This window comes from Schistocerca nitens, chromosome 11 (genome assembly GCF_023898315.1).
Source record: "Schistocerca nitens isolate TAMUIC-IGC-003100 chromosome 11, iqSchNite1.1, whole genome shotgun sequence".
In the NCBI taxonomy this organism is placed as follows: Eukaryota; Metazoa; Arthropoda; class Insecta; order Orthoptera; family Acrididae; genus Schistocerca; species Schistocerca nitens.
In genome coordinates this window covers 165558463-165580772 of record NC_064624.1, presented here as the reverse complement: position 1 = coordinate 165580772, position 22310 = coordinate 165558463, and the positions used below count along the sequence as shown (strand labels likewise).

The following is a 22310-nucleotide window of genomic DNA, read 5'->3' as shown; positions in this document are numbered from 1 at the left end:
ACTTCCAGGAGGTGATCAATGAGGCACCCCATGGGATAACAAGATTGGCACCCATTACAGTACTGAAAAACCGGATTCCTAAGGACTTGATAACCGAGGTCGTAAACTTCCCACCAAGGGCGCGAACGCAGCACCAAGCCATAGTGGATTTGGCTCTCAAGAGGATACGGGCTGCAGCAGAGGTCAGGAAGAGACGTGCCGACAGGGGAGCTCGTCTACGACACTTCCAAATTGGACAAAAGGTGCTCGTGAAGTCTTTCCGACTTTCGAACAAACAAAAAATGAAATGCCAAAAATTCTATTCTGTTTACAACGGCCCGTACTGTATAAGGAGAGCAGCTCACCACAATGCTTATGAATTGGAGACGCTGAAAGGAAAGAAGTCCATAGGACTCCACCACATCTCTCACATAAAGGAGTTCGTGGAATATTAGTAGTGTAAGTGGTGTACATAGTAGAATGGGCAAATACATGAACCTTGCTATAGTAGTAGTGTAAGTGGTGTACATAGTAGAATAGGCAAATATATGAACCTTTCTTCAGGGAACGATAATCGTTGCATTAATAGATTAAGATTGCTAAAGTATTAACACGCTGCGTTGTCTTGCATAAGAATTTACTGCTGCTATCCTCTTTTTGTTTATGTTCGGGATCTCATCTGTCGTTGCGATAAGAGGGACTACCTTTCCATGAGCAATGTTTTTGTCCTTTCCTATCTGGTGTCCATGTTAAGGGATAAAGATGAGTGACGAGACGTCGCACAAACGGGCGCATACAAGAACGTGCTCTTAGAAGCGTTCTGAGAAGTCGTGATACGCTCAATAGCGGCCACAACCAGTTCGTGAAACGTTCATACCAATGCTTGCAGGCACGCGTCAGTGCACGGCAAGATTGTGGTATATTGCGTGATTTCGAGGATGAATATGGGCAGTATAGTTTTTTTTGCAGAGCTGCGCCAGCATCGTTGTCTTGCAAGTCGGGGTGATCCTGTGAGCGTTTGACTCCAATGGTGCCCTAGACGAGAGAAATGCGAGCATAAAGCCTACCATGCCAATGTGCCGGTTGGGGATTTAGCGTGCTGCTTGTGACTGTCACAGATGAATAACCAAGGAATTATACTTGGAAATTCGTGACATACTGTGTAGCTGGTGTGTGGTGGGCGACGGAATCCTCAACAGGAACCAGTCCTGGCTTGGTCATAATACATTGCCTCTGGAAAGGTGTGCTTTGATCGCGAATAGTGCATAACATAGAAAAAGAAGTTGCAACTATAAATTTATTGTCTTGTATAGCCATGGCTAACCCAGTCTCTGGAGTTTCAGTGAGGCGTAATGAAAACTCGGAGGTCATGTCGTACGGCGCGCACATCACTGTCGTCAATAGCGGCGAGCAGCGAGACATCTCAACGTAACAGGAATTATGTAAGAGTATTGTATAAGGTAAACAAATAAATAAATAAATAAATAAATAAAAAAGTACGATATACTAGGATAAGTTAAACTGTAGGATTTAATAATAACTAGATTAATATTGTGGGGGTTTTTCTACCACAAGTGTTTGGCGCGCGCCTGTTGGGATGCTATTTTTCAGGTCACCAAACCACAGACCCGAGATGGAGGGACGACGGGCGAGCGAAAGTAGAATAGTTGCATGTTCTTTATAGCACAGTAAAACTTCGACCTGCATAATAACATAATTTATTCAAAAGACATAGAATGTAGATCGTTGGCAAATGGTAGTTAATTCTTGAGCATGTCTACTGTCGATCTACAGGGTGTTTCAAAAATGACCGGTATATTTGAAACGGCAATAAAAACTAAACGAGCAGCGATAGAAATACACCGTTTGTTGCAATATGCTTGGGACAACAGTACATTTTCAGGCAGACAAACTTTCGAAATTACAGTAGTTACAATTTTCAACAACAGATGGCACTGCCGTCTGGGAAACTCTATAGTACGATATTTTCCACATATCCACCATGCGTAGCAATAATATGGCGTAGTCTCTGAATGAAATTACCCGAAACCTTTGACAACGTGTCTGGCGGAATGGCTTCACATGCAGATGCGATGTACTGCTTCAGCTGTTCAATTGTTTCTGGATTCTGGCGGTACACCTAGTCTTTCAAGTGTCCCCACAGAAAGAAGTCACAGGGGTTCATGTCTGGCGAATAGGGAGGCCAATCCACGCCGCCTCCTGTATGTTTCGGATAGCCCAAAGCAATCACACGATCATCGAAATATTCATTCAGGAAATTAAAGACGTCGGCCGTGCGATGTGGCCGGGCACCATCTTGCATAAACCACGAGGTGTTCGCAGTGTCGTCTAAGGCAGTTTGTACCGCCACAAATTCACGAAGAATGTCCAGATAGCGTGATGTTTCGGATCTGAAAAATGGGCCAATGATTCCTTTGGAAGAAATGGCGGCCCAGACCTGTACTTTTTGAGGATTCAGGGGCGATGGGACTGCAACGTGGGGCTTTTCGGTTCCCCATATGCGCCAGTTCTGTTTATTGACGAAGCCGTCCAGGTAAAAATAAGCTTCGTCAGTAAACCAAATGCTGCCCACATGCATATCGCTGTCATCAATCCTGTGCACTATATCGTTAGTGAATGTCTCTCGTGCAGCAATGGTAGCGGCGCTGAGGGGTTCCCGCGTTTGAATTTTGTATGGATAGAGGTGTAAACTCTGGCGCACGAGACGATACGTGGACGTTGGCGTCATTTGGACCGCAGCTGCAACACGGCGAACGGAAACCCGAGGCCGCTATTGGATCACCTGCTGCACTAGCTGCGCGTTGCCCTCTGTGGTTGCCGTACGCGGTCGCCCTACCTTTCCAGCACGTTCATCCGTCACGTTCCCAGTCCGTTGAAATTTTTCAAACAGATCCTTTATTGTATCGCTTTTCGGTCCTTTGGTTACATTAAACCTCTGTTGAAAACTTCGTCTTGTTGCAACAACACTGTGTTCTAGGCGGTGGAATTCCAACACCAGAAAAATCCTCTGTTCTAAGGAATAAACCATGTTGTCTACAGCACACTTGCACGTTGTGAACAGCACACGCTTACAGCAGAAAGACGACGTACAGAATGGCGCACCCACAGACTGCGTTGTCGTCTATATCTTTCACATCACTTGCAGCGCCATCTGTTGTTGAAAATTGTAACTACTGTAATTTCGAAAGTTTGTCCGCCTGAAAATGTACTGTTGTCCCAAGCATATTGCAACAAACGGTGTATTTCTATCGCTGCTCATTTAGTTTTTATTGCCGTTTCAAATATACCGGTCATTTTTTAAACACCCTGTATATAATTAATAGTAATATTAGTGCGGGCCCGCACATTTAGCTGTTCATCCAGTATAGCATCACACACCATGTACAGTAGTGAGACCCATCTCTACACAAATATCAAGATAAATTATTTCCATATCTAGATTACATACACCACGATTTTGTTATAATGATAGCCATAGATTAATAACTATAAAAGTAAAATAAGAGTGTCTGAAATGACAGACCATCAATGTGTCATTATGTAAATTTATTATAACATAGAAGGTCATGGGGAAAAGTTAGGCATAAGATTTTTGTAAGAATTGTGCAGATGACGGGGATCGTGGCAATGCAGAGGCCAGCCGGAGCAAAAACAAGAGGTCATCGGCTACCTGCAAGAAGAGAGCGTCAGCGCGCCACCTGACGTGAAGAGCGCGAGAGCATCCGGTCCTACAAGCTGACAGCCACCAGGCCGTATACCTGAGGGATTAGGCGGCAGACAGCCCTCGCCAGGCCACAAGCGGAAGTGAGGCTGGCCGTTGACACTGACATGTGACCCACACGCGACAGCCTGCTAGCTCTCCGGACGCGGCAGCCGTTTGGAGGGATTCCCTGCGGCAGACCACGTTGTCGTGAGTACACGAAGAAGATCACATATCGTGTCAGAACCTGCGCCTCATGTGCCTCAGGACAGAAAGGGACGCTCTATACTCACCTGTTTGGGTTTTTACAACTCACTAGCATTGGCTGATCTGCATACGCAAAACAGTATCGTGCCACACTAACAAATGAATGGTCTCATTTCTAACTTCTCCTCTCTATTAGAAAGCAGTTTTAGCAATCGTCGCTCCTAGTTCAATCCTGTATGGATGACCTCACACACTTGTGGAGTCACTCCACGTGCCATCATCCCTCGTCGAACTGCAATATTGGGAAGCGTAAAGTACTGTCCAGCGATAGAAGAGACCTAGACTAGTGATGAATCCCAACAAGTAGACCTCAGAGACAATTGATCGACGTGAGGAGAGCCTATCACTGTGTCTTCCTACCGTAATGCCGTGATCATATGCGTGGGTCTTGGTGCAATCTCAACAGTGTACTGCAGATGCTCCAGCACACCCTATTGCCGTTGCAACAATGTAGCAACAACACCCAACGTTTAGCCCTATGTGATGTCAGTACTGTGATATTTGTGAAGTGCTTCGAATATTTCTATCAATGTGATTTAGTGCCTCATTCTCAGCACAGTCGTGAACTTTGTGCAATGTGCACGCACAACTTGATGCCCCATGAACCTTGTTTTTTTTCTTAAATTTCTTTCTCTTATGTTGTTTTTGTAATGTATGTTATACCTTGTATGTGTTTGTGTTTTACACTGTAATTCTTATTACAAATTACTGTATTGTTCTCCACACCATGTTTTTTTTGTATTTTGTATTTATTGTTGTGTGTATGCAAACAGTGTGCCTGAAGTCCCCATAAACTGAAGCAGATACCACCACTGTCATTGTGAATGGACCATCAGTTCAGGGAACATTTTGTAAAGGTTATTCTTGCTGCAGGGAGACAGAATGAATCGGAGGTTGTAACTAGATTCTGAAAGCTCACAAAGAGATTGCTAACTTAAATAGTATCATGTGTGAGTGAGTTCGGGTTAGTTTCATGATTCAAATTGTTGTAAAATCTTGGGCATTTAATTGTGGAGCACTCCAACTCTGATTGCAAAGAACAAACTGCTCCATATTTGGCTCACATGCCCGGGCCATATTTAGAGCGTGAATGTCTGTGTGAATTGGTGTTTGGAAGGGGCTCCCTGGGTATGGATGTGTGATGTGAGTGTTAGTGTTCCATATTAAGAAGGTGAAGTTGGCTACATCATAAATAATCCTCCCTCTATGAGCTGCATTTTTCGGTTGCAGTGTTTTTTTATAGAGTGTGGCATGTGGAGTCAGTTTGTAAGATCGTTCTTGGGCGATTGACTTACTACCTTGCTCCTAAGTGAGCCAACCGCTCACCAATTACAATCTAAAATGGCGTAGGGGCTATGAGAGGTGGCATGAGCCCCCTCTCATATTTCTATCTTACGATTTTCCTCTCTAATCGCATGCGGTGAAAAGTTGCTATTCCTTCACACGCGGACTTCCCACGCAGCGTCTCTCGTCACCCTGGTGGTACGGTGACAGGCGGGCTCTGCGGATCTCGAGAGGGTTAAGCCGACGGGTGTGAGGCAGTCGAGAGAATGCTTTCCAGACGCCGACATTGTCAAAAGACACGCCCGGAGGGGCCTGAAGTAGCGGCTGGGCTAGAGGTTCCGTTACTTCGCAGAAACTTAGCGAAAACACTTTCTGGCGGGCTACCAGCGAGGCATGGGAATGACTTGTGTACCCAGGCATTTGTGGCGGGAAAAACCCGCGCTTTCTGCAAAATAGTAACTGTGATTGGCTTGCTCAGGGCATAGCTCCGTGACGTAGCAAAATCAGCACAGAAATTGGCGCCAAGAATCTCCATTGGTGGAATGGTAGTGCTCCGGCAATGGAGTGGAATTTTCCGCCGGTTTTCGAGTTGCTGATTGGAACGTTTAACCACGGCCACTGTCGTGAGGGCGGGAATGTTGTGTGTTCGGCCTGTATGGGTGCTCTGAGGAGTCGGCACTCGACTTTCGGTCGAGGACGTCGAAGCAACCAGCCATCGCCTCCGGTACGCCAGATCGTGTTCTGGCAGTTAAGAAGACAGTTTGGTAATGTATGTCCGCAGCACCGGCAGATAGGGATTTTCCTAGGTGATAATCAGAGCTCAGCAGAGCGCGCCTGTTCGTCTTTTTATAACTTTGTTCTGTCTTGAGTAGCAGCAATTAATGTTGGGTTAGCTGTGTGTCTCTCTTAAGATTTGAGTGGCAAGGAATTGGCTCCACATACCACTTCGTCATAATCCCCACAATCTAGTTTAGGGACAACTTCACCTTCACAGCGTTTGTTTGAGTATCCAATTTGAGCCAATTTGATGTATTATAAATGTTTCATGTGTTTTTGTTTATTATTTTGTGTTTAGTCTTAATAAATCATATTGTTATTTTGGCCAGAACTTTCATTCTGTTAATCGGTAGAGCAACCCATCATTTCTCACTACGTTAATGAAACCTTCCTTTATTTAACTTATTTATCAAATTAAATTATTGCAGGTGCCAAACTCTTTTCTACTCCACTTGCAGGGTTGATTACAGTCAGTTCGCGTATATTTTTTAATCCATGTGCAACAGCAAAAGTCGGAGTTAGAATAGGGGGGGCTTAGAGCATCATTTACATATGTAGATTCTAGAATTTAGTGTTAAATACACTGCTTGCCCCGGCACCTCGCAGTACTTACAGAAAAAGAACGTTCCCTACAGCTAAGGATCTGTAATAATGCTGCTAACAACAGGTCTTTAAACGGTTTTGTTACTCCAGAACGCGCATCACACACAAGACAAATTTATGAAATGGAAACCAAATTACAGCGATGGTGCTTTGAAATTCAGTCAAAAGGGCGCAGCCAAATGACGCAATTCACTGGTGGGAATGGTAAGTGGAGTCACAAAGTAGAATGGAGTTGAACTTTATGTCGCAAGATAAATGTTGCTTAATTTTTGTCATTTAACTGAAAACTGTGTCTTTACTCATTTAACTGTGGTGTCACTCCAGTATTCCATCAACCGGGGTGTCATATTAATTGCACATGTGCACTGGGCTTAGATCATGAAGGAAGATTTACTACAAACTATTTCACATACAGCACTATTAACTTAAGAAAACTCTCAGACATGCACTTTTGTTCATGTTGATATGCTCTGAAGTTAGGGATGAGGGATTCTCTGAATGCTAAAATTGTATAAAGCATTGCTTTATTTAAATTTGTTTAAAATCTGGTAGATGGTTCGTTAAGACAGTATTAAGCTGACATATCATACATTCCACATTACACTTCAAGCCATGAGAGTCTCTGTTTTCGTTAGTAGTATTATTTTTAAAATTTAGTAAGTACAGCATATATTTTTCGCAATATTGTTTTAGTTGAAGCTTTGTTATATAGCCGATTGGGTGAACAATGTTTTTTTTTAATTTTTTAATTTGTGTGACCATAGTATCCATAAATACTGTAGAATTATTTGTAGGTTTCGAACCATACTTGCAACTATGAAAATATTAATAAAAAACACATAGTTTCCCGTACGACTTTCATGAAACAGCGAGGTGGCGCAGTTATAGCACAATGAACTCGCATTCCGGAGGACCACGGTTCAAACGCGAGTCCCGGCTTCCTGATTGGGTTTTCAGTGACTTCCCTAAATCGCTTCACGCAAATGCCAGGACAGTTCTTTTGAAACGGCACGGCCGACTTCCTTCAGCAACGGGACCGATGACCTCACTGTTTGGTCCCCTCCCCCAAATTAACCAACAAACGACTTTTAATTTTTTTCCTAGCAGATATGCAGCTCTGATTCCAAGAATGTTAGAACGACCTCCGTGGTAGGTTCTTTCTTCCGCATTGATTGACTTTGACCACAGCAGCTGATGACTGTAGAGTTTACTAGTTCGTGTCATGCGTTTGTATGGTATTGTGTTGCGTTTTCTGTGTAATATGTAAGTGATTTGATGGTGGAGACAGGAAATCACAGAAAGACACATATTGAGTGTGGTACTAAGTCAATACTTAATTTTTATTATCGTTACAGCTAACTGCCTCGAATGAAGTAGTTTGCCAATACCTTGTAATGATGCTATAGTAACTGTTCGTACAATTATTATATTAGTTTAATTTCATTTATTGGGCACATTTGAACGATAACTTTGTTCCACATTTAATTCTTGTATCATCCTTGGCGCCTCTGGTTATGGTTTGAGATAGCCTTAGAATTTCGTAAGTAATTATTTCAGGTTATGTGTATCAGAACCAAACACTTGTTATTTTCAGTGAGCTTGTGTTTCCGCATTGCGAGCAGGAGGTGACTAGTGTTTAGACAAACATATTAGCGCACATTACGTACCTGTGCTGTTCGACAATTACGAAGAATACCAGATCGAGGCGTGGGTATGTAATGTGCTTGCTGTTTTCGCTCTGTCCGATAAAATTGCTAAATGTTTGCCGTGATTTAGCAAAAGAACCGCCAGATATTTTGATGTGTTGTCTGTAATTACCGGAAAAGTGTCTATATGCTGTGGTGCTTAGAGAAAGTGAAGGTCAATGTGAAATACTTTGTGATTGACGAAAAAAGACCCTCATGAAGTTCACACGCCCGCTGCATTCATATTGTTATATTTACTTGTGCGTGCGAAGTTCGGTGACAATATTTGTTAAGGAAGGAAAAGGGACAGTAAGAGTTCACTGTAATCTGATCTGTAGTTCGCCCGGGTTGTAGCGCAAACAGTTGTACTGCCGATACATCAGATTCGTTAGCATACGTTAATACAGAGTATCAGGGATTGGTTATGGTGGTATGAAAGAGAATGCTGTAGAGGGAATTCATTGTGTTGAGTTTTCCATGGATTTTCAATGTGCCTATGTGCTCCATAGTTCAGTAAATAGTGTTAGCTGCTGTTTGTAGTAATCTGCCCGTTTCAATCTATGGAAGGATATGGGAAATGTAATTAACTCTGTAAGGCCTAATGGGTATGTGTAGTTGCAACCGACAAAAGCATCCGAAAACCACAGAACATTGTCATGGGTACGCTTATGAGAAAGTAATTTCACTAAGTCTTGTTAGAGGAATTTAATCGTTGTTAAATCTTGACAGTAAAGAATCATTTATTTTTCTATGCAACGTGCAGGCAGCAGTGTGTGTTTTTTAGTGACTGGGTAAAGATTGCAGTATTGCTCTATATTGACTTGATAACGTTGAATATAGATGACTGTATAAGGAAAACAGTTGTTAAAAATACATACTAAACTGACTGAAAGAGAAGAAAGTTCTGTCTGTATGGGTGGAATTTCATGTTCTGCTTTTCTGAATACCATGAGCAAATATGGGTTTATAGATTGATTGAAAATGCAGCCAGTATGATTGAGAAATAATTCATTCCTGTTATTGCATATGATGTTAAGAACATAATTATAAACCTCTTACATTATTCTATATATTAAGGAATTTGCAGGATACATTGACAGGCTTTGATATAGTTAGACTCATTTTAATCTTTTATTCTTCATATGTAAAATTGTCTACAGTAAATAGATTTGTCTGGTAAATTCACTTTATCTTAGTTGCTTCACATGACACTTAGAAATTTATGTGGAAAAAGAAAGATAAGTCAGCTACCATAATCAGAATAAGACTGATTACCACAAGCAAATGCTACTAAGTACCAGCAGTAACTGAAAGTCATTTGTTTCCATTGTGTTGGGGTTATTGTTTTCTCTCAAATTGAGTTATGTTTTCCATTAATGACAGTGAGGCTTCAGAGTCCTTATAACCAGCAAGTTGTAAATCAGTTCTTTTTATCAGGTTCTTTGTTCCTCAGTCAGTTTCAAATTTTTAATATTCAATGACTCGTTTGCTGCAGCCAGGAAATGCTGCCTGTGCACTATGTTGAATAGTAACAATTTAAACATCACTTTTGCTTTCTTGTTTTTCAGTGGATTAGGAGAGCACTCATGGACTCCAAGGGAACTAGTTGGCTGAAAAAAGAGAAGATTGAAGTATATGCTGAACAAGGCTCCTTGGTAAATACCTTCTTGTATTTTTTACCATTGTTTCATTAATTTCTCTGTGCAATGTGGTGTGTAAACAAGCAGATTACCTTCCCTGTTGTTTGTCAGATGAAATATTTGGTACTGGCTGTTGGTTTTGATTCTTGACCAAATGAAGTTGTGACTGTTGGCTGTGCAACATATTTGCAATGGATTGGTGTCTTGTAGTATATGATGCTGCTCTCTAATATTTAATATGTTTCAAAATTGCCGCAGCTTATTGTTAGTGTGATGTTGGCATCCCAGTAGTCAATGATCACATGTTTGCTGTCTACTAGGAAATTGTCAAATGTTATTGAGTTGTGACGTTAGCAATCACTTATTACAAATTAATTTTCTGCTTTGAGATTTAGTTCAGTGTGTTGTTAATGTCTAGATTTGTTCCTTTTTTAGAAAGAGGTATTATTAATGGATATGATAAAGTAATATACGAGTGGACTCCACTTGCTAGAGTGCAGATGATTTAGCTACTACTGTAGATCAGTTGTATGGTTTGCTGGACGAATTGATCATATGCTATATTTGTGCTCAATTTTTAAGTTGACCAGAGTTGCTTTTTCAGACAAGAGGGATATATATGTGGATTTATTGCAAAGATAATATTTGGCAGTCTATTCGTCATGGTGCCTGATGGAGAAATCTGAACTCATGACCTACAATATTTCTTTCCTGGTGTATAATTTTTGCTATTGTTCATCTAATTGGTTTTATACCCTCAAAGTTATTGTTAGCAATATTACCGTTCTTGATCTGTTTTTTTGTCAGTAGATATTCAGAATCAATTAAATATAGGGAAGTGGTAGGGGACCAAGAGTTGTTGTTGAAATCCTTTGAGGAGCTTAAATACTATTGAATGAAAGAGCAGTTGGTAGTGTAATGTACAACCCTAAAAAGGAAATGGTGGTAATGCTGAAACTAAAAGGAAAAAGGATTGTTACAGTTTTAACTACAGAATGTTGGAATGTTTGCAGTGCACTTTAACCAGTAGATCTTCACATTACCACTCTAAATATTTAGTATCAAATAAATTACTTAAATGTTAATATAATCACAGAGTTAAACTGTGTGGGCTCAAGAATGACACATCTGTAACATACAACATATGCTTACAGGTTTGGTGATCATAAAAGAAGTAATTATAGCAGAATGTCACTGTCAGCTTCAGGCAAATTAAAAATGCTGAAGTTACTGTTAGAGCTCACTCCTTGATTCAGTTTTTCTGAGATTAGCCGGATTTTCAATTTTCTAGTGTGTGGCCATCAACATTTTAGGGAAAATTCACTCCTCATCAAGCTGGTTTTGAAAATATATCCTTCATTTCTTTCTTCATCAAAGCACTGCAATTTGTTTTATGTAGCTAGATCAAAACACTCCTGTGACACTGTAAAGATGTCATTTGCTCTGAGTCATTCATCTTGAGAGTTTCTCTAGAAGCAGTGAAAACACAAATGTACTCACGCTAGACAATGTCATGTTATAAAAGTAGCTTTGTCAGGTTTTTGTTAGTGTCAGCTGCCAAAGTCTGTGTCAGGTAGGACCTTCCTCCCCCTCCCCCCCCCTCCCCAAAAGAAGAAAACCTTTGTGCTTCGAATTTCTCACTTACCTTTCTTTCTATGAACTTGGTGTGTGTAGTGTCGTGCTCATATTCAGGTTGTTCATTCTTCTAGTGGTATTGTAGTTCATGCATTGATATCAAAATGTCAGCAGTTGGTAAAGGCAAGTAGTTGTAGATATAGCACACATGCCTTTGCTGTACCAATCTTCTTATCACTTCTTTTTGGAAGAACTACGGAAGTGAGGACTATATTGCACCTTCATATCATGTTACATTTGTATTGTAAATGTATCTGTTTTTCCATTAGCTCAAAGCTGTGTAACTGAGCAATTGCTGTTCAAGCTTTTCATGTGAGGTTGTATCTGAACTGGTCCAATGGTGACAAGCAAAACTCAGTTGCCTCAGTTGTGTTTTCCAAAGAACAGAGAAATTAAAATCAAACACGGGAAATGTCAGGATAGAGTAATGATATACAAAGCATGCGTTCCAACTCAACACATTGAGGAGACCTTAGGTTGCAGGTAGGTAGAATGAATTGATTGCTAAATATTTAAGCTTTTGGACAAAGTAATTCATATGAAATACAGAGCAACACTAGGCCATGAACACATCTAATGTGAGTAGAAATCTGTTGGAGTGAGAGGTAAAGAGGTGCTGTGGGGTGGGAAGTGAGGGATACCAGGGCAGGGGTGGAGGTGATGCTGTGCTGCCTGTGGTATTGGTCAAGGACATGGGGGGACAGAATAGGGATGCTAGGTGCAGTGTTGGGAGGCTGTGTGGGGTATGGGGGGGGGGGTGGAGTTGTGGGATAGGTGTGTGCAGTGCTAGAATGAGAGCAGGGTAGGGAATAGGTGGGGTGGAGCATACAGACTAGTGAATGTTGTGGGTTATGGGGATGACTGATATGTTGTACGAAGAGTTTCCATTTGCACAATTTAGAAAAGCTTGTTATGTGTGTGTGTTTTTTTAAATGTGCTCCCAAAGATGGAATCTTTGCTCATCTTCAACCTACCCTGCCACAAAAGACACCAATCATTTCCTTCACTGAGCTCCACAGTTCCTGCTCCTTTACCATTTCGCACCCTGCTCATCATTGTCAGTGCTATCACCCTCTATGATTACATCCCTCAACACCCATGGCTTTCTGTTACTGAACAGTACCTTTCCCAGTGTCTGACTCTCTCCTAACCTACAGCCCCTTCCTGGTCGCCATGACCAACTAGATTCTCACCCACAATTCTCCATTGAAGGCACCGCCTACAAACAAATCTACAGCACATCAAAGGGCATTTGTATGGCACCATGTTCTGCCAGTTCATTCATATGCCACCTAGAGGATTCCTTTCTAGCCACCCAGAATCACAAACCCTTCACCAGATCAAGATTCGTTGATGGCATTTTTATGATCTTATTGGTTTCTTTATTGAACCTGATCTGATTAGGTCCATCAGGCCCTCTATTAAATTGGACCACGGTTTCACAAATACTGTACCCTTTTTGTATCATATTTTCCTGAAACTAATTTTTAATATGACAAATAGTATTACAATGATTTGGGTGTCTCAATTAGCAATGTCAGTGAATAATACTATGAACTAAAAGTTAAGACTGGCAGTACTTCTACTACTGCAGTTGATACCACTAGTGGTGCTAGTAGTGGTGGTATGAAAGAATTTGAAGGAGTGCAAGGTAGGTTTTATTCTGATACAGTGTGTTATGGGGAAAGGAAATGTAAGGAGACTCCACCAGCTAAGAATATTGGGAAACAATGTGGTTGCAAGGAATATACTAAGGGTCACTCTGAGGCCTGCACAGCCTAAAATTTCCTTTCGAGCGTTATCCCAGAAACAGATCTCCCATGCTTTGTCTTGTCAGTCACAAATACAGAAGTGTCCAATTCCACCCATATTCTTTGATCCATGACGTCACAAATATGGCAGAAGCAACCATACACTAAGACTCCAATATGGCGCCTATGACATCATTACGTAAACATGACCACTAACATGAAAATACAATTAAAAACCCACACACACACACACACACACACACACACACACACACACAGTGCACTGTGCATTTATTATTTTCCATTTCTCAGTTTCTCTCCTCCCCTTCCCCTCCCACAGTATAGCTTCCCAAAACTGCCGTTAGCAGCCCATACTGTCTCTGCCACATCCTTGCATGGTGTCACAGAGAACACATTATCTTCCCCCCACCCCTCCTCCCACCTTTACATTGTTCTCCCTCACTCCCTGCCCCGTGCCGCCTCATACCTCACAACCAACCCTAACAGATTGTTGCTCATGCCAAAAGCAGATGGTCAGTCTCAGTTCTTGGAGACAGTGGCTGTGTGTGTGTGTGTGTGTGTGTGTGTGTGTGTGTGTGTGTGTTTCTATTTCAGAAGAAGGGCTTTGTCCAGAATCTCAATTTTTAACACTCTTTCATTGTACATGTCTGTGAGTCAGTATAGAAAGTAAACGTGACAAATATGTTGATGGGAAAGTGAACTGGGAAAAACACAACAACCAAATCTGGAAGAAAAGCCCTCAAGATTGTTGTACCTTATGTGTAAACTGAGAGTAGTGTTTGGTTGTAACACGCTCTGTATGTCATATTTTGGTTCCTTTGTCAGATACATGTTTATTCCGCTGATATCAGTGGCATAAAAAAATCTGTGGAATATGCTAGGCAGAACATATAGTGGTGCCTGTATTTGTTTACCAGGCTAAGAATACTAATAGTTTTTGATATCTCTATGACTGTGCTGTTGGCATCAGGAAGAATGGTAAGGAACGTGTTGCCAGGACACAGTTTACAAACAAGATAGTGTAAGTAATGCAAACATCCACATCCCAAGGCATGGGCTAGCAAGAACAGGAAACTCTCACAAAGTGAATGACCTCAAAAGTTTTATTTATTATTCCCTCCCTGCTTCATCCACATCATTTTAAAATTTCAAAATAAAACTGTGTGATTGGCTATTAGAAAATCCATGTTACAGTTAGTTGTATGGTGTGGGTATTGTTGATTTCAATATTAAAGATTCTGGTTTTACCCACTGATTTCACTACACAATTGTTTTTTTATATGATGAAGCGCATTTCGTATAAAATAGTTACGATAAGTATATAAAGATTATGGGAGTAGTAAATATGATTCAAAGTAGCAGCATAGGAAACATAAGTGCAAGGTGCTAATAAATTTTCAAATTTCTTGTCACTGATCATTCATATAACTTTTAGATCACTACCATTGAAATGCACTTTACTGTCACTGAGAAGGCCACTCTGAAAAGAATGAGTCATTTATTCTTTGGAAGTGTCATAGGCTTAAAGTATGTGATAATTTTTTGTAATATATCTAAAATTGTCTTCTTAAAAGAACTCCTGGCAGATTTTTTAAATGGATGAGCAAGTGAACCAACAGGTAATTCTAGAATTTGTGGGACTGTATGAAATTAAGCAGTTTTATGTTATGGCTCAATTTTGGTGAATATAATATAGATTGGCTTTATGCACTTGGCCATGCTAGACTACCCTCCACAAACCTCTTAATCTCTGATGACTGTCACCTCCTACATCCATTTGAACTTGCTTCTTGTCTTCAAGCTCTAATCTTCTTACCCTCACATATCCCTCCATTACCAACTTGACTATCCCTAAAAGCCTCAGAATTTGTGCTATTAACAGGTTCCTTGTGTTAGTGAAATTGGTCCCTATGTTCCTCCCTCATTTGTTGTTTCGTTTACCCATCAAATCTTCAGCATTCTTCTGTAGCACATTTCAGATGCTTCCATTCTCATCTTGTCTGAATTGCCTATCATTTATGTTTGGCTTCCATACAGGGCTGCACTGCAAATATCTTCAGAAAAGACTTCCTAACACTTAAATTTATATTAGATGTGAACAGTCCTCTTTATTAGGCACATGTTCATTGATATTGCTAGTCTTCACTTTATTTCTTTCTTACTTCGGCCATTGTCAGTTACTTTGATGCCCAAATAGCAAAAGTTGTCGACTACTTTTAGTGTCTCATTTTGTAGTCGAAACTCAACATTGCCTGATTTATTTCAGCTAGATTCCATTGCTTTTATTGATGTTTGTCATACAATCTCCTTCAGTGATGATATCCAATTTTACTCTTCAGAGTTTTACCTCCCACACATCCCTCCATTGACAGTTTCACGATGCCTGTTTTGTTTGATAGAATTACATTGTCATTGGTAAACACACAGTTTGCTTTACTTTCTTCCAAATTTCCTTCGTGTCTTCATCGTACAGAGTGCATATAAGATGCAGGCTACAAGCCTGTCTCATTTCCTACTCAATGCTTCCCTTTCATGTCTGTAAAGTCTTACAACTGGTGTCTGGTTTCTGTGAAAGTTGCAAACGAACTTTTGCTTCCTGTCTATTTATTCTGCTGCTGCCCAAATTCCAAAGGGTGCAGTCAACTCCACATTCTCAAAAGCATTTCAGTAAATCTGCAAAAGCTGTAAACACAATTTTGTTTTCATTTAACTCATCTTCTAAGGTAAGCCATAGTATCAGTATTGCCTTGTGTTACATGTTTCTGGTACCCAAAGTGATCTTATGTAAGGTTAACCCTCTAAAAGCTTTTCCATTCTTGCAAGCATGTCATATTAATCTGATAATATTCACACGTGTTAGCACCTGCCTTTCTTCAAATTTGAATTATTACATTCTGGTTGATGTATGACTGTACGTCAACTATCTCATATCTTGCACAAAAGTGGAATAATTTTGTCATGGATGGCTTTCTCATGTATCCCAATAATTCTGAGGGAATGTCATCAACTGCAATGGCCTTGTTACTACTTCGCTCTTTCAGTGCTGTATCAAATTCTGGTCATATATTTCCAGTCTTGTCTACAACTATTTCCTTTCCCCTTTCTTGCGCAAGTTTGTTCCCCTTTGCCTTACAACCATTCTTGTTTAGCCATATTACATGTTCTGTCAACATCATTCCAGTAATGTCTGTATTCCCTTTTGTCTGCTTAAATAGCTACATGTTTGTATTTTCTCTTCTCATCAATTAAATTCAGTATCTCATGCGTTGTGAAGGTACTCCTACTAGGCCTTACTTTTTACCTATGTTTCCTCCTGCCTTCACTGTTTCATCTCAAAGCTGCCTATTCATCACCCATTGTATACTTACCCTCTATTTATCACTTGTTGCCTAATGCTCATTTTCAAACCATCAATGAGTTTTGGTTCATGCAAGTTTATCCAACTCCCATGTACTTAAATTCTACTTTTACCATTTCTTCAACATCACTCTGCAGTTAATAAAAACAGCTCTAGCCAGAGTCCACATCTAGCACTGGAAATGTTTTGTAGTTTACATTCCTGTTTCGAAATCTTTGTTTTTGACATAACATAACCTGTTTGAAACCTTTTGGTTTCTCCATGTTATTCCACATACACAAGCTTCTTTCATGATACTTGCAAAAAGTGTTTGCAGTGACTAATTCATGCAATGTGCAAAATTCTACCAGACGGCTTCCCCCTTTCAGTCATTTGTGCCATTGGATGTTCTCTTAACTATTTTACATCCTGTTCCTACTATTGAATTTCATTACCTTCTAGAATTGGCTGTCATCTTCCTTAGCTATTGAATAATTACTCATCAAACTTTTTCCTACTCCATTCTTCTGCTGGTCTGGTTGCCATACAAATATCTACCACTGTTGTATTTTCTTCATGCCTATTTCAGCTATGGTAATTCAGTGAAATTGCTGTTGACAATAGCTTACTCATGTGCCTATTTTCTTGCTCATTACTAGGGCTCTCCCTGCATGACCCCTATTTGATTTTTTGTTGATAAACCTGTACTGGCCTGACCAGAAGTCCTGTCCTTTCTGCCACTGCACTTCAGTTTGTACTAAAACTGAATACAACCTATCCATTTTTCCTATTTAAAGTCTCTAACCTTCCTAGGCTGTTGTTGTTGTTGTCTTCAGTCCAGAGACTGGTTTCGTGCAACTCTCCATACTACCCTATCCTGTGCAAGTTTCTTCATCTCAAAGTATGTACTGCAGTCTACGTCGTTCTGAATCTGCTTAGTGTATTCATCTCTTGGTCTCCCTCTTTGACTTTTACCCTCCACACTGCCCTCCTATACTAAATTGGGGATCCATTGATGCCTCAGAACATGTCCTACCAACCGATCCCTTCTTCTAGTCAAGTTGTGCCATAAATTCATAATCTCCCCAATTCTATTCAGTACATCCTCTACATGATCTACCCATCTAATCTTCAGCAGCACGACATTTCAAAAGCGCGCGCGCGCACACACACACACACACACACACACACACACACACACACACACACGCGCATGTACGTCCAGAGAGCTGAGACCACACTGCGAAGCTGTGGTGTCAGCTCTCTGAGACTGCGATCATGTGAGTGTGCGAGCGTGCGTGCGAGGGTGCACGTGTCTACTGCTGACAAAGGCCTTAATGGCCGAAAGCCTTAATTGTGTGAATATTTTTATTGTGCCTATCGCGACTCAGCATCTCTGCTATATGGTGAGTAGCAACTTTCCTTCTCTGGTATTGTTACATTCCATCCTGGATTTTCCATTGTTTGATGTTTGCGTCTATTCTCTTCTTGTTTAAACTGTTTGTCGTCCATGTTGTCCACTTCCATACAAGACTGCACTCCATACGAATACTTTCAGAAAAGACTTCCCGACACTTAAATCTATAGTCAATGTTAACAAATTTGTCTTCTCAAGAAAAGCATTACTTGCCATTGCCACCCTACATTTTATATCCTGTCTACTTTGACTATCATCAGTTATTTTGCTCCCCAAATAGGAAAACTCATGTACTACTTTGTGTCTCATTTCCTAATCTTAATCCCTCAGCATCACTGATTTAATTTGACTACATTCCATTATCCTTATTTTGCTTTTGTTGATGTTCATCTTATATTCTCCTTTCAATACACTGTTCCTTCTGTTCAACTGTTCTTCCAGGTACTTCACTGTCTCTGTCAGAATTACAATGTCATCGGCGAACCTCAAAGTTTTTATTTCTTCTCCATGGATTTCAATTTCTGCTTCAAATTTTTCTTTTGTTTTCTGAACTGCTTGCTCAGTATACAGATTCAATACCATCAGGGATAGGCTACAACCCTGTCTCACTCCCTTCCCAACCGCTCTTTCCCTTTCATGCCCTTTGACTCTTATAACTGCCATCTGGTTTCTGTACAAATTGTAAATAGCCTTTTGCTCCCTGTATTTTACCCCTGCCACCTTTAGCATTTGAAAGAGAGTATTCCAGTCAACATTGTCAAAAGCTTTCCCTAAGTCTACAAATGCTAGAAACGTGTGCCTTTCCTTAATCTTTCTTCTAAGATAATTCGTAAGGTCAGTATTGCCTCACGTGTTCCAACATTTCTGCGGAATCCAAACTGATTTTTCCGAAGGTCAGTTTCTACCGGTTTTTCCATTCATCTGTCATGTATTCATGTTAGTATTTTGCAGCCATGACTTACCAAACTGATAGTTCGGTAATTTTCATGTCTGTCAACACCTTTCTTTGGGATTGCAATTAGTATATTCTTCTTGAAGTCTGGGGGTATTTCACCTATCGCTTACATCCTACTCACCACATGGTAGAGTTCTGTCAGGTCTGGCTCTTCGAAGGCTATCAGTAGTTCTAATGGAATGTTGTATACTTGCAGGGCCTTGTTTTGACTCGGGTCTTTCATGGCTTTGTCAAACTTGTCACACAGTATCATTTCTCCCATTTCATCTTCATCTACATCCTGCTCTATTTCCGTATATTGCCCTCCAGTACATTGCCCTTCTATAGACACTCCATATAATCCTTCCACATTTCTGCTTTCTCCTCTTTGCTTAGAACTGGTTTTCCGGCTGAGCTTTTGATATTCATCCAAGTGCTTCTCTTTTCTCTAAAGGTCTCTTTAATTTTCTTGTAGGCAGTATCTATCTTATCCCCAATTGATACATACTTACCCTACTAAGGTATGTAATACTCCACACTTAGACATACAGAGTGCCTGTCCTGCTTTTCCTGATAACATCCTACTTAGTAGCCTCTACCTGTAGATCTGAATGGGGGATTATTTTACCTCCAGAATATTTTGCCTAAGATAATTTTGTACAGTAGAGCTGCATGCTCTTGAGAAGAAAAAAACATAGCTGCAGTTTCCCTTTACTTTCATCCACTTGCAGTATTGGCACAGGAAGTTGGTTAATGCTACAAGGCCAGGTCAGTTGATCATACAGACAATTGCTCTTGCAACTGGTGAAAAGGCTTTTGCCTCTCTTGAGGTACCATGTGTTAGCTTGATTTCTCCTCAGATAATACTTATTCGTGTTTGGACCTAACTGTTTTCAGTATCGTTGACATGCCAGCAACCCTACCTTGGCAGTGTCCATTGTTCATTTGGGGTGGGGGCTGTGCACTATTGTTTAAAGTGCTGTCTTGGAGCAGAAGAAATAGTCTTAGCATGTATATTTGTAGAATTACTTCTTTATCTGTATGAACACAAATAACAATTCTGTGAGACTGCATTGGTACATATACAAACCCACAGGTGAAAACTGTTGCTATGTCTCAGATTTGAGGCTGTAACTCCTGGTTTCAGGATCAGTTACTTTAACAATTACCCTAACCAAGCATGCCTCCAGGGCTGCCAAGGGTTGTCACTTGCGTGTCCTCATAGATTTTCATCTTAGGTTCAGGATTTTAAGGTCCGCGACCAGCCAATAATTTTGTAAAGCAGTATGACACAGTTCTCCATAGAAGTAGAAACAAGAAATGCATTTGGCAGTTGGGTGATTTGTGAGTGCTGGTAAGTATAAAAAAATTTATTATATAGTTGTCTGTAGCTGAGTGCATAGGATAAGTGTAAAAATCATAAAATTGGTGGTTCAGATAACACTAATTGCTACCGGTTCTTTTAGTTTTATTTACATCGCATATGTAAAATGAATGTTAATTTTATATTGTACTGAATCATACTTTATTAAAATTATTTTTAATTAAAAGTTACATAAAAATGCAAGTATTGTTGAAAAATTACAATTTGGTACAAAAATGGAGAGCATCAAATTGAAAATAAAGAAATCTCGCAGAAATGTATCAAAATTTTTGTTTTAATATGTCGAATGTTGGAAAAAATGTAAGTTTTACTAAACCATTACAATTCAGTATTTGTTAAATTTGAGAGTTGTTAGTAGATATGGAAGTTTTCAAAAATTAGTAGTTCCGACTAGAAGATTCGAACCAGCAGCTTTTTCATTAAGGCACTTTTGTGCTATAGTCTCAATTACCAGCAATTGTTAATAATTAGGAAATATTTTTTAGTTGACAGCACTCAGAAATCTTCTGATCATCAAAGTCAAATTTTTGTAGTTGTTTAGTAACTGCATAGTGCTGGTTTAGGAAATTGATGTTCCAGCACTAAACTACAAATACTCTAAATCTGAAGGAAGTTGAAGAGGATGATTTGCAAGATACCATTTTCAGTCAAGTTCTTATTATTGCAGGGATGTGTCCATAATGGTTAAGGTGACAGCCCATAAAATGCAAGAAATCCAGGTTTAACTCATCAGTGCAGCCAAAATAAATTTTTACATCTGTTATTTCATAGACAATTCTTTAATATTAGGCAGTCATTGGATCAAATTGTGAATGTTTCTGATCAGCATAATTTATCTGGTATTCAAAATTGTATTGGCTGACTGCATTGCAGCAGAATTGAGTGAATAGAGCAACTGATTTTAATTAATCAATGACTGTAGGATCCATTTTTATTCTTGCAGAGGAACTGTTTTCTTTCCAAATTCATATAGGAGAACAAAATTATCTGCTGTTCAGGTCTTTAGCTCCAAACATGTTTCCTGTGCCTCTTATTAGAAACTGAAATGACCTGTGCATTTTTCTATTCCCATGAAAAGCCACTGTTCCATAAAGTAACACTTAAATTGCCAGAGTTGTTCTGCAAGATCCACTTGTTTTATTTAATCTGATGGCTGCCACTTCAGGTCTAGTGGTCTACTGTGTAGAAAAAGTTTGGTTTTTCCTTCTCCCTCCTGTCCCCACCTTAGTCAATTATGTATATGTCATTTTAGTATCCATGCTGCAGCCAAAAATGTGAAATGTATTTTTATGTTCTTTAGGGGAGAAACTTTCTAAGACAAAGCATTGTAATTATGACTTTTCTGTTACTGTCATCCGTTTTGCTACCACATGCATCATTGTCAACTTGCATTTGTAGAGTTGTCTTTGATCCTGATCGCTTTTCTAACGTTTTTGTTCAGAAGTTCTGGAGTTTTCGTATTTTGTTTCATGTTTCGCAAGATATGATCTTGCTTATAAATTAATGGAAGACGTCTTATATAGGCTGTCTTGGTGGTTCTCATATGTTCAACTTCTGGTTGGCCATGGGGATTCAGGGGATTTAGCTTCATTTGAATTTGCTGTACAGATCTCTGTTGTCATGTAACTATGTAATGTCGTTAACGTTTGTAGGTCCTCACCGTATTCCACAACATTCCCCATACTGGGTGTATTGGCTGTTGCATCATGTTTGATCACCTTACCAGGTTTGTTAGAAGTATGTTCCTATCTTTCAGAATTTGTTTTTAACAATAGCAATCTGTGATGCTTCAGTAGTCCAGTGCTCATGTTCCAATCTCTGTATTCAGAGAATTTATTATTTTGGGCATGTTTATTGCTAACAGAATAAATATTT

At 40.0% G+C, this 22310-nt stretch overlaps 1 protein-coding gene across 1 annotated transcript in view; it reads left to right on the top strand.

Annotated features, from left to right (window-relative positions):
- Window positions 1-7810: 7810 nt before the first annotated feature.
- The window catches only part of LOC126212743 (uncharacterized), a 238750-nt gene continuing 224250 nt past the window's right edge, over window positions 7811-22310 (top strand). The window contains exons 1-2 of the mRNA XM_049940152.1: window positions 7811-7949; window positions 9885-9971. Coding sequence (XP_049796109.1) covers window positions 9903-9971 — 69 coding nt within the window. The 5' untranslated portion in view covers window positions 7811-7949; window positions 9885-9902. The remainder of the gene's footprint in view (window positions 7950-9884; window positions 9972-22310) is intronic.